The sequence below is a fragment of the Nesoenas mayeri genome (genome assembly GCF_963082525.1).
Source record: "Nesoenas mayeri genome assembly, chromosome: 1".
NCBI classification, from domain to species: Eukaryota; Metazoa; Chordata; class Aves; order Columbiformes; family Columbidae; genus Nesoenas; species Nesoenas mayeri.
Genome location: NC_137541.1, coordinates 65,510,024 through 65,527,874, shown reverse-complemented (window position 1 = coordinate 65,527,874; position 17,851 = coordinate 65,510,024). Strand labels below are relative to the sequence as shown.

Genomic DNA, 17,851 nt, shown 5'->3' with positions numbered 1-17,851 from the left:
AGCCTTGATTATTGTAGATGGCTTCTCAGCATAGAGATATAATAAAAAATTGAACAGACTAGCAATTTGAAAGGATATAGTCTTTTTTAGTAAGTCGTACAATGGCAGTTTTTTTAGGGGTTCATATTAGTTTTTAGTAACTCTACTGAAAATTTCCACTTTAGGTCAGGAGAGGGGAATGATATGTGCATATTATAATAACTCACTTAGGATTTAAAGCTGTCCAAAATGCTAAATTAAGACTTGCAAAGACTCTCCAGTATGCTGCTAAAGTACAGCTTCAGGATTTGGAGGAACTGTTTTCTGTCTTGTGTTCTTGGCAGCAACAGTAAGCCTTCTCATTTTGCATCATCATGCTGTATTCTGTATGTAGGATACATCTTCCTAACTTAAGAGTGTTTGCTTTCTATTTAAATAGACAAATTATGTTTAAACTACTGAAAAAATAAGAAATATAGTAGGAAAACCAGATTCCCTTCTGAATGCTTTGGAACAACTGAAGGCTGACTAGATGAGCAGCAATTGAAATCTGAATGATCAATGACTTTCAAATCTAAATCAATTCAACCGTTGCAGGGGAATGGGGGATGTAACCCAACAAGTTGGAAAACAGTCTGAGAACTTTTCTGTCAGTATTCCCCTAATTGTTTTAATTTCTTTTTTAAAAGAAATTTTTAATGTGGTACTAACATTATTTCTGAACTATCCAGTAAATATTATTTAACTTGTGTGTGCCTCTGAAGTTCAATGGCAAACCTTCAGAAGCTAATAAAAGCAGTAGGAAAATAAAATATTCCCATTTTGGTATGTCAGTAGTGAACTGTACTGTAGAACTCATTTGTCCACTAGAAAATGAGTCGATTTTTGCCTGCTAAAGTTTAGAAGGCAAAAGTAAACAAACCAGAAAGTTGCTTAATAAACACAGCAAGGTGTCCAACAGAACTGATTTAAAAATAGAATGTTATTTCTCAGCTTTGTAACCTTATGCTGCCAGTGCATCCAGCAACAAAATTAGGAGCTCACACCTAAGAATCCAGCTCTGAAAGCTTCGGATTGACTGCTTCAAGTAAATGTGGTTTATAGCATATCTTCAGCTTACTACTTTTCTATTAATAAATTGTCCCAGTGTTTATGAAATTTAGGTAGTCGGTGTGGGTATAGAGTTAAAATAAGCTTTTTTCTTACATGAATTTCAGTACAATTTTTTTTGTTCTTTGGCTATTTCACATCCCTGTTTGAAATCAGTGTGCATTTTTAACTGCTACCTAAAAGTGTACTTTTAGCAAGTATACATATATATACACTTTAGCAAGCATACGTGTATATATATGTGAAGGGAAACTTTATAGAAAAATACTTAATGTTGACATTGCCGTATGATATTCTGTATGGTAAAGCTGAAAAAATATATCAGGTTTCGTGAATCCAAAGGCCTGTTAGGAGTTAACTGGTATTTGAGTTTGCAGTAGATAAAAATAAATAATTAGAATTTAAATAATTTGTAGCTCGTTGTCTTCTTAATCCCATTCTCCTTTTGCTTAGCTTCAGCATCATGTGGTGGAGAGAGCGGTGCTTTGCCTTCCACAGCAGGAGCCAGTGTTCTCCAGATGGGACGGTTTCAGGTAGGAGATGTTGAACTGCTTTGGTTTTTGATACAGGATCTTTGCTGAGCTATTCTTGCATAGCGCCAGATCAGTGTGCCTCGTGCTGGGCTTTTGTGTCAGGAGAAAATGTCCATGTTAAGCCTCTGAGTGCAGGAATTTGCACGGATGCTGTTTTCGTTCAGGGCAGAGATTGCACTAGATTATGCAGGTGTAGAATTGTGAATACAGCAGTTCATGAGGTCAGGCCTTAGCTGCATAACTGTTTGCCCTGGTCTTTAACGTTTGCTGCTTTTTGGCTAACAGTGATCAGATATTCACTGTATTATGTCCTGGTGGTAAAGAAAGTCCCCTCTGAGTCTGCTCTGTTTCTTGGACCTAAACCTCCAGATTGCCAGAAGTACTTTTGTACGTGAGTGTTTTGTGTGGCAATGTGGTACTTGGAGGGAAGCAGCAGCTTCCTTTGTGGCATTCCAAGGAAACGAGTTATTTTCCCGTCTCAGATGCATCTTACTATTAAGATAACTAAATGCATCATGTTAAGGAAGAACTAACTAAGTCTGCATGATTGCATTTCTATTCTAGGTATCTGTGGCAGTGGATGATGTGCTAAAAGAGGGTGACAAACCTCAAATTAAGCCGGTGCAATTTGAAACCACCTCTGCTGATTCTTCGTCTCTTTCTGGCAGTAGCCCAGAGAGTACGCTGGTAAAGCAGACTAGCAGTCGGAAAAGTGAGCCCGTCACCGACTCTTCCTTGGATGTGGTAAATGGCATTCCTCAGACAGTTCCTGTGCTGCAATTACCAGTAGATGTTGGGCAGCCTACTAAGGTCGGGCGCTTTCAGGTAACAACAACAACGGATCAAGTAGGGCGCTTTTCAGTGTCCAAGACTCAGGATGAGGTCAGCTGTGCAGAGAAAGAGCCACTGACTCTTCCTCTCTCTGTGGACTTGGAACAAGTTGCTTCTTCAGCTGCAGCTCCGAAGAAAGAGTTGGAGTCAAGGCAGTCCCCGCACATGAACGGTCCATCCTCTGAACCAGAGGCCGCGTTCTTAAGTGGGATGGCCAAGGATTTGGATGATGGCTCGGGGAGCCCAGACTCCCTCCAGCCCCTGGGGTCAAAGATCAGCCTCCCCGTTCAGAGCCTTAGCAACTCGTTCAACTCTTCCTACATGAGCAGCGACAATGAGTCGGATATTGAAGATGAAGACTTGAAATTGGAACTCCGTCGGTTACGGGAGAAGTAAGGCTTTTTTCCTTCTGTGGTCACGTAGGAAATACATGTAACAGAATTAATATGAAATACATCTGTGCTTTGAACAAAGAACAAAAGTAAACTTTTTAAAAAACTCAACATTTGCTAAGTGTCAGGATCCATTGTCACTGTATGTGTGGGAAGTAAGATTCTTTAGTGGGAAAGTACTACATAATTATAACAAAAAAGGTATATAAATGTTTGTGCTTAATCCTCTAACCTGTGACCTTGTTGTATGTATTTATATGTAGATTGATTGCTGTATTGTGGGTAAGACTGCAGAAGCATAGAAGTTTTGCTTTTCACTGAAGTTTAGTAGTTAGTAGGAAGATGGTGTCTCATTTGAAAATGACATACAGCTCTCTGCATTCTTGATATGCATTTCTGCAATTTCTAATGGTTCTTCTGTTCCTGAAGAATCCCTGTTGGCTTAGAAAAAAAGATAAAGCCAAGCAATGTGACTTACCAATTTATTTATACTGCAAGTTGGACATTTTTAGGGCAGCTAGCAATTTTAAATCCTTGTGTATGCAACTGCTCTGAAAAATAACCCTGAGGAAATACAAATGTAAGTCTCCAAGGCCACGTATCTCAGCAAATGAGTAATCTAGCTATTAATGTAGTATTTTCATGCGGAATGATTTGGTCTTCTACAGTAGGTGTATGTTCTTGTTTGTACTTCCATTTATCCTGGTATTATGATTACAATGTTGGCAACTTTGTGCTGGAGTTCTAGCCAGGCTTAGGGCACAATGGAAAATGGCAAGTGTTCTGCCATGTGTGTTCAGTGGCTGTTTGTGGAATAGATTTATTTCCTCCTTTCTTAAATGTTAATGGGAGTTTGACCAAAGAAGCTGCTCAAGCTTGACTGGAGGGGAGGGTTTGTGTGCATGCATGTATATACATATAATTTCTGTAAGTCATACCCTTCTGTAACTTGTCAGGCACCTTAAAGAGATCCAGGAGCTGCAGAGTCGACAGAAGCAGGAGATTGAGTCACTGTACATGAAATTGGGAAAGGCCCCACCTGCAGTAATTATCCCCCCAGCTGCACCTCTTTCAGGAAGGAGGAGACGACCTACTAAAGGAAAAAGCAACAAGTCCAGTCGTAGCAGCTCCCAGGGAAATAAGAGCCCTCAGCTATCAGGTAAGACTTTCTTCAGTTTTTTGAGTAGATAAAACAGACAAGGTCCCATCTCTTATTCTTAGATCTGTCTCTCTCTGTCCTGTCTTTCAGAGGGGGTTGTGTGTGTTCCAGTTCCTCCACTGCCTGAATTAAAGTCGTGATTTGTATTTTTTAGAGATTAGTCATAGAGCTCTGACTAGGAAGGAAAGTGTAAAAATACAGTATGGGGGAAAACTTTGATTTTTTTTTTTTTTTTTTTTAAGATAAACTGCTCTTGTTGCCTCCTGATTTTGCGTAATAGGGCTGGTCTATTCAGTCATATTCAGAGTTGTTTAGGTTTTTTTCTACTTTAGCAGTATTTAAGCATGGCATTACCAGTGTCCTTACACTTCAGTAACTTAGTCACAGTTGATGGATGTTAAAATTGTGATTTTATTTTTTTTTTAATGGAGTTGCAATTTTTTTATACTAGCAAGTTAAGAAACAGTTTCAATTGTCAAGGCTTCCTTTTCTTATTAGAGCCTTTTATATAATAAACAGAACTTAGAAAATAGTTCTATTTACTGGTTGAATGACATGGATGTCACATGCTTGCTGGGTAATTTTAGATATCTTTCAAATCCTGTAGCATTGAATAATCAACATTGGAGGGCCAGCACTGTGAGCAGAAATATTTGTAACTGCTTCCTGCACATTCACTTTGGTAATTTCCACATTACGCTGCAATTTCTGTATCCATTCACGCTGGCTGCTCACTTCTGTTTTGTTATAAGGGAGCTCTGTTTGAGCATGTGACAGTGAGCTAGCATAGAGTTGCCTTAAAACTTAAGTAAATAAGCATTTTTCTAGTCTTACTGCTTTCTTGGAATCTGGAGTAGTTCCCTCCTCCTGCCTTCCCCTCTCTTGCTTGGATTGTCATGCCTGACCAGAGGATAATATCCCTTTTTTCCTCCTCCACATCATTTTTTTTCCTGTATCACTAGTGTAATAGCCCAGCTGATCATCTGAGTTACATGGTGCAGTGATTTCACTCCCTAGTAAACATTCCAGTCAAAATTTCCTCCGTTTTTTCTCCTGTCCCTTGGGAACAACGGCAGAAGTTTTGAAAATGATGTGGGGGAACTGAAACATTGAAAGTCTTTTCATCTTCCTCCTTCCTCTAGGCAATCTGTCAGCTCAGAGTGCGCCATCAGTCTTGCCCCCTCAGCAAACTCTTCATCCTCCTGGTAGTGTGCCAGAGACTGGGCAGAACCATTTGTTACAGCCCCTCAAACCTTCACCTTCTAGCGAAAATCTCTACTCTGCCTTTACCAGTGATGGTGCCCTGTCGGTACCAAGCCTTTCGGCACCGGGCCAAGGTAAGACTTTAAGTGGAATTAGTGTCGAGTCTTGCACCTTTGTTTCTGGTGAGCAAGCAGCCGACTTGATGACACTTAATACACAGCGTGCAGTAGATTGATAGTCTCTAACCAATGTGTGGAGGCTGAGAAGGGTGTTTTTTTGCAGCTAGATTTCTACATTCTCACATAGGTGAAGTGTGAGGTTGTTGAAGTAGTGAATAGTTAGCACATGGCCCTGTCTGCTGCAAGGGAGGCATCAAGGAGAATGCAAGAGAGTGCAGTATGGTGGTGGCAAGCAATGCTCTGCTGACCTGGGGAGAGGTATTTGCTGGAAGGATGAGACGACAGATGAGAATGAGACTCAGAGTCTTCCTAGACCAGGGGTGTCAAACTCATTTTCACCAGGGGCCACATCGGCCTCACGGTTGCCTTCAAAGGGCAGAATGTGATTTTAGGACTTATAAATATAGGAGTAGTTACATTTATCCAGTCCTAAAATCACATTCGGCCCTTTGAAGGCATCCGTGAGGCTGATGTGGCTCTCGCTGAAAATGAGTTTGTCACTCTGTGTCTAGACTTATGAACTACTTTGGCTGTTCCTTCAACAGAATTTTTAAACAATAAAGGGTAAAAAATGCTCATGTTCTGCATCTGTGAGTTAAAGAATTGTCCTGCAAGGAAGAGTTAGCGTAGGAGGGTGGAATGGTAGGGATAATAAATTCTTCATTTACTCAAGTTGTGGGTTACTTGTTGTTAGTTAGTATGTTATCAAATAATTTCTCAGACACAGCTCTGATTTATTTGGTAGGGAGGGCTTTTTGCTTGCCAGTCATTAAGGAGGTGATAGCTTGATTACTTCTCTGAGCTTAGCTGTTCCAGTTACTTTTTTCCCTTCAACATCTTTTTGGAAAGCTTTGCCATAGGCTGAATACATCAATTCTAATGCATGTTTTTGCTGAAACTGGAGAAGTACAAACAGAAAATAGAACATTCTTTCAAAAGATCTGTTTCTATAAATGTTTTTTTTAATGAGCTGTTTCAAGTATTTTGTAGCTACTTGAATTATTTCCCTGTATCTAGAGTTGTGCAGTACCATTTTATAATTGGGTACTTTTGCCAGGATTTAGCTTTACTATAGATTGCAATGCTATTGTTGGGTCGTGTACTGGAGAGTAACACTGGAAACTTGGCCTAATGTCTGGAGGTATTGGAGGGAGTGTCTTCACTCCGTATATTGTCTACATGCTCTTTGGTCCACACCTTGAGGCTTATTCTTGTGTGTCATGTTAATGCATTTCACCCTTCCAACCTCAAGTTGCTAACATCTTGTAGTGGTGTTCTGTCTCTTCTCCTCTCCTTTCTCTGTTCTTCCCGTTTTTGTTTTCTCACAGGCTGTGCGAAGTTTAACTGTGCATCTGACAGAGTGACGTTCAAGCCTGGTGGCAGGAGGACCCGATTTCTGAGTACGCCCTGCTTGGCTCTTTGTGTGTAACACCTTTACTCCTTCCTTGTCTGTTTTTTGTTTTGTCTCTTTTTTTAATTTTTATTTTATTTTATTTTTTTTCTGCTGCTTGGATCTGTTTCATGCAGCCCATTCTTGTCTCCCACCTCGTATTCCCTCCCATCCCATGGCTCAGCTGAGCTTCTCTTCGCACACCTGTAGAAGTTTGGGTTCTCGTGTTAGATATTTGCTGTTGTTAAACTCATAATGATGGACACTCATTTTCTCTAAGCTTTTGGTGGAAACTTTTTCAGGACAGTTCAGTGTAATGACAGAAACTGGGGAGAGTTAGCAGGTTGTGGGTGCACGGGCATTTCCTTCTGGCCTGCCTTAGTAATTACATTTCAGCATATGTTAGTTGACCTGACACTTGGAGGGGAGGTATCATTCTAGTGGAACAGCGAGAAAGATTTGTTTTCCAAATTATTCCTTTGTTGGACACTACTGGAACTGGGGGGAATATGTTGACTTCCTCGAGCAGAATGCTTACTGTGCAACTCAGATGTGTTTTTCCATGTTCTCAACATTAGTGCTAATTACAGTGCAGAGCATTGATGCCACCTGTAGGCAGTTAATATCAACATCTTATGTTCATCAGCAGATGGATAGCTAAAGATTGAAGTGTTGAGTGTTTTACAAACACTTAGGGAATGTTTTCAGGCAAACTCAAAAGATCCTTTACCGACTAATGGGCCCAGGTTTAGAAGGTTTTACTGTGAATTGGTGGTACACTAAATGTTCAACAGATAGCAGTAAAGGTGGGTAAATAGACATCTTCAGACATCCTGTCAACCCTCATGAGTTACTTTGTGGCCCTTTTCAAAATCCTTTCATTTGTACTTACATTATGCCAGATTTAGAAGAGAGCCTCAAACTTCTGATGTGATGGAAGTAATGATACGCTTGAGCTGAGGCTGCTGATGTGACGCTTTTGATTGGGAGTGCTGCAACATCTCCCGCGCTCCTTCTGCAGGGTGGACCCCTTAAGCATCTGACATTTGTTTCCCACCCTCTGGAATGACTTGATGTGGGAAAGCTTAAAGTGCTGCCAAGAGCCCGTCAGCCGCCGCTCTGCATGACAGCACCGCGTGTCCGTAGTGTCTGTCTCGCTACAGCTGGCAGCAGCTCGGCCGAGCAGCAGAGGCAGCAGAGGTGTGTGCACGAGCTCGGCCTGACCTGCAGAGACAGCTGCAGCACAACCAGCTCCATCCTGGGAAAAGGGGAGGAGTCAGAGGGAGGGAACTTTTTTTCCCCTCACCAGGTTGTTCAGTTTTGCAATGGTAACTCTAGCCCACTTAATTGGATTTGTGGGGGTGTAAGTACTAGCGGTATTTAATTTGTCAAGCTGAACAGCTTTAAATGGCTTTGCTAGGTATATTAATGTGCAGGTGTGCAGTAACTGACATCTGCAGTCTCAAGATTTATGGCTCCTTTCTTGGGAGAAGTTAAATTCTTACCGGAGCTAACTCGTTAAAATAACCTTTAGGCTGGCCTGTCCTTTTTTGGGATAGGGAATACAAAGAACAGCCATTCACCTTCTCAAATTGACAATGAAGTGAATGCACGAGTATCATTTACTTATAAGGCCTTGGCTGGTTGCAGATTGACCGTCAGCTGCCTATAAGCATACTTTGGCATGTATATCTCTTGCTTATGGGACTGGTGCTAAGGATTTCTTTCGAAGAGCATGTTGTAGCTGTCCTGTAAAAGCCGGTCACACTTGGCATGGCGCAGCTTGGCCTGGCACTTGGCTTATTGCAGGTTGCTTGCTTCCCGGAGTCTTGTCCTTGAAATGCTGTCGCAGACTGTTGTGGAGAGTGACGACTGGAGAAGATGCTGGGTTAGAATCAGCAGTGTTGTGGAAACAGTGCAGTGATTGATGCTTTTAACTGTGCAGCTGGAGAAACAGAGTGGTACAGCTTGGCAGGGAATGTCTGGATTCTATTACCCAGATCTGAGAAAACAAGGTGACAAACTAAAAGCACTTTGACCTATCAGATGAATATTTCTCATGTTGTAAACCAGTTGAACTTTGTAAAATGCTTCCTACCTCCTGACAAACATGGAAGGTATACTTGCTTTTTGTTTTATGATAACAGCCAGTTGTGACAGTAATGTCTCCTGGCATTCTTCACTGCAGTTTGGGAATTCTGAAGAATAAATGCAGGAGGCTGGGCCTCTTTCTGAAAGTACAGCTGATTCAACTGTCACACCAGTCTTTGGGGTTTTTTCCTAGAATGTCCCAGTAGTGACAACAAAGTGACAACAAGAGCCCTGCTGTGCCGTGTCCTCTGTTTCTCACCCAGCTTTTTGTACTGTTTGCTGATACTAAACGTTTCTCACTGTTTCTCTTATCTTTAACAAATTACTCTCTCTTTGTGCTTCAGGGAAGATGGTGAAAAAAGTCTGTCCTTGCAACCAGCTCTGTAGTAATTATCTTATTTCTGTTATCTCCGATTCCTGATTGTAAAGCTATTCATCAGCTTTTTCTGGTCACCGAAGCCTTACCTCCCTGACTCTGTCTCCAGCACAGCATCTGTCTATCTGTGTTATGCCCTCTATTGTGAACTCCGTCATTAGTATGTTGAACAGTCTGGCTGTTACTCTTGCAGACAAGTGGAGGCAGGCAGAACCTCACCTTCACTGGGGAACTCTTTGCTCCTCACTAACAAGTGAGCAAATTGAGCGTCGTCGAGGTCAGTTGCTCGCTGTAATGTGCTGGGGTCACACCTCTGAGCAGCTGGTTTGTTTTCAGATCTGATGGGGTTCGCCACCTCAGTGATGGATCCCATTGCAGACGCTCCTTCAGCATTTTAAAAGAATTAAGAGTAAGCCACGCCTCCCCAAGCAAGAGGTGTTTAGAAAAGCCTGTGTGTGCTCATGTCATCTAAAACTGTTTTAAAGGTGTCTTTTGACTGCTGGCTTATAGAGGGGAAATAAAGAAGGGCAGAATTAAGGCATTATAGGTAGCAGGCTGGAGAGAGAGAAGCCTGTTTCACTTCAGGTCCTTCATGTCAGAGCAGAACTGGGGACGGCTGCTGTGACCGAGCAGGAATGTGGGGGGTTGTTTCCATTGAACGCTGCAAGTTGAAGCACTTTGTTTTCAGACTCTTCTGGATGGCAGTTTCTGAAGGTGGTGACTACAGCAGAGCTACAATATGAAATTCCTGAGAAATTGTTTTTAAAATAGACATTGCATGGGAGCTTTAGTAATTTTGTAGGTCACCTATCATGAGGTAGGCTGGTCTGTCTGTGACCTGAGGTAGGAGCTCCCTGACAAAATCACTTTTGGAGATAAAGCTCTGTCTCCCACCTTTCCCACCCTGAATGAATCCAGTCCTTTTCAAAACATTTCAGCTTTAATTAAATGATCTTTCACATCTTCAGCTGAATGCACTGTGGTATATACCTTTATTAATCCTTTCCCTTCCATGGCCTGAGGAAGCTCTCCAGTGTAGGCCCAGGATCCAGTGTGCCTACTGACTAAAGTGGAAATGTGAAATACCAGAATCAGATACTGGCCATCATGAAGAGGATGAGAGCGAGTGTGTCAATCCCTGCATGGACCCTCACCGTGGAATGTGTTTATTACTGATTTCTGACAGCTCCCCCCAAGTACCTCCTCCTTGCTTCTGCCTCATTTATTCCTAATTTCACCTTTCATATCATTGCTCTCATTAAATGACCGTGTTCTGAGCCCTTTCCACATGGTGCATGCTTCAGGTTCTTGTTGTTTCACTGTATATTTTCCTTGCCACCACACAACATGTTATTAACACGCTTCATCTGAGCTGCAGCTGCACACCCTGGTCAGGGAACCTTGTCCTTCCCTTTCCCTGGTCACTGTTGCATGTAACAACCACAGCCCCACCTGTGGGCGCCCAGACCGGGACACACTTCCATGCTTGAGCTGGAACTAGTGGGAGGGATACGTGTCCTTCCCTCCTCAGCACTACTAGAGGCAGTAACACTTGGCTTACTTGTCCTGCATAGTAAGTATGTCACCTTCCTAATTCACTCCTCAATACGAAACATTCCTGCAGGGGTTTGGAGCCAGTTCTTTCTTTGACACAGCAGTTTGCAAGGAGTGTGGCTGATAGGCAAGGGAAGTGGCTGTCAGGCAAGAGACAGTGACTCTGTCATTTGGCCTTTGCAACAGAGAGGTGATTTTAACTAAGCTGGCATTTTTGCTGCTCTGTATTTAATCAGTCTTCTTCAGAAATGTCTGCCGTAAACTCAGGTTTTCTTGGATTGCCCAGTTGCAGTCTTCAGAGTGAGCAAGTAGAAATACTTGAGGAATTTTGATGTGTGCTTGCAAGGAGTGCTGGGTTTAGCACTGCAGTGGCTAGATACTTATTTTGTTGGATTTGATTGGTTTTCTGATAAATGAGTTTGTCAAATCTAGATTTATTCCACCTTTACCACATCCTTCAGAAAAAGTCTCTTGCCCTTGTGGTTAACGATCATTTCCTGAGGAGACTTTGCAATAGTGCTGGGAATTTAGGAAGCTGGGAATTACTTAATATACAATTTCTTTGATTCCTGTTAGGAGGTCTGCTTTTGAAAAGCTTAAATTTGAGTGCAATTGTGTGTTTATATTGTCAAGGGCACAGTGAGGCTACCTAAAACAAAGCTTCTAGATTTTTTTTAACAGGGTAATGTTCAGCAAACTTTCTAGCAGACCAAAGGCTGGTACTGATGCATGAAGGGTTTTTTGTCTTCTTGCAATCAGCCCAATGAATAGAAAAACACGTCAAAGCATGTCTGAGGAACTACTCTCATTTCATTTCTGCCTTCTTTAAGCTGTATTAGTTGTTTGCATCTGAAATGCTTGTTCTTCTGACATAGGAAAACTGAACATAATGGCAAAAAAATGCTTTCAGAGGCAAAAAGCAAAATTTAATGCAGTGCAGACCTTCCCCTGCTGATCCTGGCTGTTTAGTGGATGAAGACAGTCCCATCTGGTTATCTTCAAGAACATAAGTATGGCAGCTATTGGAAACAAGAGTTGCTGTTTCTCACTGTGGCTTTTTTGTGTAATCTGAGTGAATTCTTTTCTCTTCATTTTACAAAGTGGAGATAATTTGCTACAGAGCAGCTGGTGATGCTGATTGTACTGCTCCTTATTCAGCATCCAGCATTGTCCTCCAAGGTGGAACTGACCTGTGCCAATAGTGGTTGCTGCTAATAAAAAGGTGTAGGATGAGAGAGTGGCGTGACTGTACTATCATTCAGTGCTGACATCTAAACTGCTTTTTCCTCTACAAAGACTTGCAGGCTGCTACCATTCCCCTGTTAAGATGACTACTAGCAGCACTTCTTCACAAGTAAAACATATCTATGAAATACTTTTGACCTGAGAAAATGCCTGCGGGAGTCCTTGCAGTTCCCACTTCAGTACATCCTGGAATTGAAACTTAAAATTAATCTGCATGGCATTTTAACTGGCTCTCTGTTGATGTACCATTACCACAACTATTACATTTATGAGAGAAAGATGATCTTTAACCCAAGTTGTGATGCCCATTTTTTGTATTTGTAGGGACCAGCAGCACTAACACAGTTGGGGCTGCAGTGAACAGCCAAGCACCCCAGCCCCAGCCCACTGCTATTGCCTCCAGCCGGAAAGGGACTTTCACAGACGACCTGCACAAGCTGGTAGATAACTGGGCCCGAGATGCCATGAACCTTTCTGGCAAGAAAGTTGGCAAAGGGCATAGCAACTATGAGGTAAGATGTATTCTGTGAACATTTCTGGTAAGAAACTGTCTGTCTCTTGCTATCTCATTAGGGTGTCCAGCACAGTACAGTTCATAGAATCACAGAATAGTTTGGGTTGGAAGGGACCTTCAAAGGTCATCCAGTCCAACCCCCTGCCATGAGCAGGGACATCTTCCACTAGATCAGGTTGCTCAGAGCCCCGTCCAGCCCGTCCTTGAATGTCTCCAGGGATGGGGCATCTACCACCTCTCTGGGCAACCTGGGCCAGGGTTTCACTACCCTCATTGTAAAATATTTCTTCCTCATGTCTATCCTGAATCTCCCCTCCTTTAGTTTAAAACCATTACCCCTTGTCCTGTCTTAACAGGCCCTGCTAAAAAGTCTGTCCCCATCTTTCTTCTCAGACCCTTTTGTGCACTGAAAGGCTGCAATAAGGTCTCCCTGGAGCCTTCTTCAGGCTAAACAACCCCAGCAGTTCCTTGTAGCTTGGACAACTGCTCTAGAAAACTGTTGGCTGTATCTTCAGTGTGCAGGACTGTATCACCTGCTGTGGACGGAAAACGATAACTAAAGAGGGGGGGCCATGACGTGTATCTTTGGAACGGCTTGTGGACCGAGGGGTGAACCTGAGGTTTTGAAGCACAGTTGTGTAACTGTTCCCGGGGGTTGGGTTTTCTTTCAGGGCCCTGGAATGGCAAGAAAATTCTCGGCACCGAGTCAGCTCTGTATCTCTATGACATCTTCCCTGGGTGCTACGCCCATCTCTGCAGCATCAGCTACCTCTTTAGGTCCCTTCACAAAGGCCATGTGCCCTCCGCAGCAGTACGGTTACCCGGCAGCGTCGTTCGCCGCTCCGTGGAGTGGGACAGGTGGTCCGGCACAGCCGTCGCTCGGCCAGTTCCAGCCCGTAGGTGCCGCGTCTTTGCAAAGCTTCAACATCAGCAATTTGCAAAAATCGATCAGCAACCCTCCAGGCTCCAACCTGCGGACCACTTAGCCACGCTTGGAGACCACACTGGCTAGACCTCGGGACAGGACGTGGGGAGGGAGATGGGGCCCTGTATCAACAACTAGTGCTGCAATGAACTGGTAGCTTGCCAGACGGGGAATGAATTTCTCTTTTCCAACCATTGCTGTCAACTCTCTGTAAAGGGAGTTTCCCCACACACTCTGAAGGGGGAGGAGGATGATCAGCATCCTTACGATGGGACAGTGCTTTTGACCAAGGGGTTCTGCTCTTGTTTGGAACAAGAGCTGTGAAGAGGAGTCACTGGGTCAGTTAAATGCAGTCTTGCTGTAAATTTTTTCTGTGGTTTGAGGCTGAATCCACATGTGTTGAGGTGGGAGAGCGGGCTCCTAGCATGAGGCTTTAGCACGCTTCTTGTCCCTCCCTGAAGATCCAAGCCCGGGAGAAAAGCTGTCCAAATCCCCCTCCTCTCCCTCTCCCCAGTCGTATCTGGCTCTGAAATGGTGGGGCACACAAATGGACTTGCAGTGCAGCCCGTGCTTGATAGGTCATTACTGCTTTAAGTAAGATATTAACAGCTTTGACTGCAGCATTAGAGCAATTTAAATTGTTTAAAAAATTTTAAAAAGTTCCCTGCGGACATGTACTTACCATCAGTTTTGATGTGGAAACACTGTGATATATAAATGTTGTTGGACAACAGTAGTTTAAAAATGAGTGGAATATAGAGGGTTAAAAAAGTTAAAAAGAAAAAAATGGGAAAAAAAGCTAGCTATATCCTTATACTTATTGGAGACACTTTAACTTTTTCCTTTGTATTTTCATTGTATTAGATAAATAAATGTGAATGTAAAATTGTATAAATTAATGTACTTGAATACTTGTCTGTTCTCCCAGTATGCTTGCTGGATATTTTAGTGCCTTGGACTTCTCTTGCTTCTGCAGTTAATGTCGTCTTCCCAGCAGACCCCCAGGTGGACAGAGGGCAAGTTCAGAGGAGGCTGGATTGTTTGTGCCTCGTGACTGAGACACTCGTGTTGATTTAGTGACGCCGTTACCGCTTGGAGTAGGTGCGTGGAGGGGGAAGTCACGGAGGCAGCGAGTTGGAGCAGCGTTCTGTGTGTTGGGGAAACTTGTCCAGGTGGGCAGATCTGAAGTAGCTGGTGTGACAGGGGCCAGGTGGAGGCGGGACGGAGGGTTGTGGGTGAAGCTAAACCGGGACTAACCAATATCGTCTACAGAGGCAGGAGGTGTGGACTGGAAACAGAGAGAAGATGGGGAGAATGTGTATCTTTGGGAAAGGCCCAACTTAAGATGCAGTGTGACTCCACCTGCAAAGTGGTGAAGATGTTTGGTCAGGATGTGACTTGAGGGAGAGGTGCCATTGCTTGTTGGCATGGGCTTGTCTGCTGGGATTGCTTTTCTTACTTTCTTTTTTTTCTTTTTTCTTTTTTTTTTTTTTTTAATTTTATTTTTGTTTTGGTTTTTGGGTTTTTTTTGGTGAAAATCCATTTAAGCCAGGAATAGACTGTCCTGGTGTGACGTCCATTGCCGGCAATGGATGTACTTGAAACAGCCGGCATCAAGAAGTTTCCTCTGTCTTATTTGGAGGATTTACAATTTTGTTCACTCTAACAAATTTCAAGCTGGTACCAGGACTGTAACTATCTTGTCACCTCTTTAGTAACTGTACTGTACCTTCTGCTTTAGTCATTCTCCCTTTTCATATTTAAAAAAATACTGGTTTCCTCTTCAAAGTAAAAATAATACCAAGCCAGTATTTATGCAGTGCTGCAGAAAGCTGCGAAGGACGAGAGTCCTGCGTGCTGGTGCTGGGGAGCAGCTCAGCGGTGCCCTGGAAGCTGGTGCATCACAGAGATGTTACTTGCCTGAATTTGGTTTTTTGTGGGAGCGCTACTCCCCCGTGGAGCCTTAATAGGGAGTTTTTCTGTCTGCGGATGTTCTCACTCTTATTTTTACAAAGAAACGCATCAGATCTGTTCCTTTCCTGTCACTTTTGTCTTTTTAACAGCAGTTTTGGCAGCGGGGGCAGGTACAGGCTGGCGAGGAGCAAAGGGCTGAGGGCGAAGGCCAGTGGCGAGGTGGCTGGGCTGCAAGTCCCTGAGATGTGGAGGTTTGTTCTTTGTAACTGAGGTGCAGATTAGAGCCGTGGGGTGAGAGAGGAGGCTTACGGGGTAGAAAGTGGGGGTGCCCGCGGCTGAGCGAGACGGACAAACCCCCGCTGTCCCTCCCCAGGGACGCGGGGATGTTTCCCGAAGCGGTGCGAGGGGAGAGGCGTGCGCTGGGAAACGGGAGCAGCGACAAACCCGGGGCAGTAATGGAACACGGGGAATATTCATGGCAGGGGAACCGATCAGCTGGACGCAGCACATGGTTATTTAATTTTGATCTAGTGAGTTTGAGGTTGTTTTTTTCACTTAATGTTATGCAAGAACTGGTTTTATTTACCATTGATTTTTTTTTTGTTTGTTTTGTTTCCCCCCCTTCTCCTCCTGTGGATGAATAACTGAAGTCTAGAGGAATAAACTAATGCTACTGAACTGTTAAATTATTTTGTTTAATATTACACTTTGAGTATCTTTTTCCACATACAATCTGTTTCTGAATTACAAGCGTTTTCTTTACATTATTTAACAAATGTACACTGTAAAAAATAAAAATAAAAAAAAATAAACCGAATTGAAACTTTGGGCTTCCCTGGCCGTAGTTAGTTGTATGTTTTGCACTAAACCCAGGCACCGCGCTTCCCGCACGATTGCGCTTTGCGCTGCCATTTGTTACCTTTGTAGAAACACTTAATGAAGTCATTCCAATAAACCAAACCTGCTCTTGTTGAGCTCTGGGTTTTCTTGTTGAACAGCAGGTTCCAACTTCTCCATCCTCTTCCCAGAGTGATTTAACTGTTACTTGTTTATCACAGGGGAAGTACAAGAAACCCATTTAATGAGACTCTTCTCAAAAGCAGTTTATCAGCAATCAGCCTTTGGCCTTTTAATAGAACACGCCGAAACAAGGTACAAATGATTCAGAGAGTGGATCTTTGTGAGAGGAGGGGCCCGAGGGAAAGGGAGGGGGGTGTTGGGAAGGCCCCATCCTGGGCACAGGAGAGTCCTGCTCCTTTTCTCTTGGGTCTGTACCCCCCTCTCTGGGGTGTTAATGGGGGGGGCTGTGCCTGCAGTGCTAAGAAACTCTATAATAGCAATTCCATCCCCAAATTACCGACAGTGCCTGGTAAAGAGTGGAAGTACTTTACGGGGTCATTCTCGAAACAGCGGTAGACTTGCAGGAATTATTTGGTATTTCTAAACACTAATTGCTGCTGCATTTCTTTCCATTTTAAGAACAGCTTCTGTTATGAGTCATGCTGCGCAAGGCCTTAAAGGGAAAAAAAAAAGCTCCAAGTATAAGTTTTGCTGCCTCCTTAAAAGGGACCAATCCTGGGAGACTTATTGCGGTGACTCCTCGGAAAGGAGGCACAGCCCCTTTTGCACCGTTTCTGTAAAAAAGCTGATGCAGTTGTGTTTGTATGAGATGTCTGGAGCAGCCTTGAATACAGTAATTCTGAATGTCTGCACATTCCCTTCCTAACAGGTATCTGATTGCAGCAGCGAGTGCAATGACTCAAACATGTGGTATGTGTTCCTTCCCTGAGCTGTCCTGAAGGCAGCAGGTACGGTGAAATATGAAACCATTTTCTAGACGTAATCTATTACAGTTAATTAAAACCTGTCCTTTCTTTTCATGCTGAAGTCAGTCCCTGTTCTTTGTCCTGTTGAGGAACTGGATAGCAGAGGAGCTTCTAAGCAAAAAGGACCAATTAAGTGGTGAAGGTAAAGTAGGAGAAACAGGAATAAATGCTGAATACTTCAAATGTATTTACACAGGGGTTGCTTTAAGAGACTTGAACAGATCGAGCAGTGATGGCAAAGCATGGGAACAAGGTCCTGTTTCAAGTCTGACACTGATTTTGGAGTTGGATTAATCAAGGAGTTTGTGTGATTTTTCCAGGTCTAGCTCTAACTTCTAGGCCTGCAGTGTCATCCTCTTGTCTCAAGCACTGCACTTCTGAAAAATACTACTGTGTCCAGTTAAAATACTGCTTAAAAACTCTTTATTTGACGTTCTTACTGGAAAGAACAGCTGTTGCTTTGCTCTGATGTTTAAAACACACTTGAAGTTTTCTGTTGCCCACCTTCAAGTGAATGCAAAGCTGTACAGATGTGGTGGGAACCTCTTGAGCTTCCTCTTCGTAACTGGTCAGAATGTGTTTGCTTCTCTGAGTTTGTTAGACAGGAAACGAGTTGTAAAGGTTTCAAGG

At 43.2% G+C, this 17,851-nt stretch overlaps 1 protein-coding gene across 6 annotated transcripts in view; it reads left to right on the top strand.

The window, feature by feature from the left end:
• WNK1 (WNK lysine deficient protein kinase 1) overlaps positions 1-16,404 on the top strand; it is a 106,541-nt gene extending 90,137 nt beyond the window's left edge. For 4 of the 6 annotated variants that reach the window (XM_080356611.1, XM_080356610.1, XM_080356609.1 and 1 more), the window contains 6 exons: positions 1,543-1,622; positions 2,187-2,845; positions 3,802-4,004; positions 5,147-5,341; positions 12,367-12,554; positions 13,228-14,390. In XM_080356611.1, the coding sequence (XP_080212737.1) occupies positions 1,543-1,622; positions 2,187-2,845; positions 3,802-4,004; positions 5,147-5,341; positions 12,367-12,554; positions 13,228-13,542 (1,640 nt within the window). In that variant the 3' untranslated portion in view covers positions 13,543-14,390. The other 2 variants (XM_080356612.1, XR_013923068.1) reach the window with 2 other exon arrangements.
• The last annotated feature ends 1,447 nt before the right edge of the window (positions 16,405-17,851 follow it).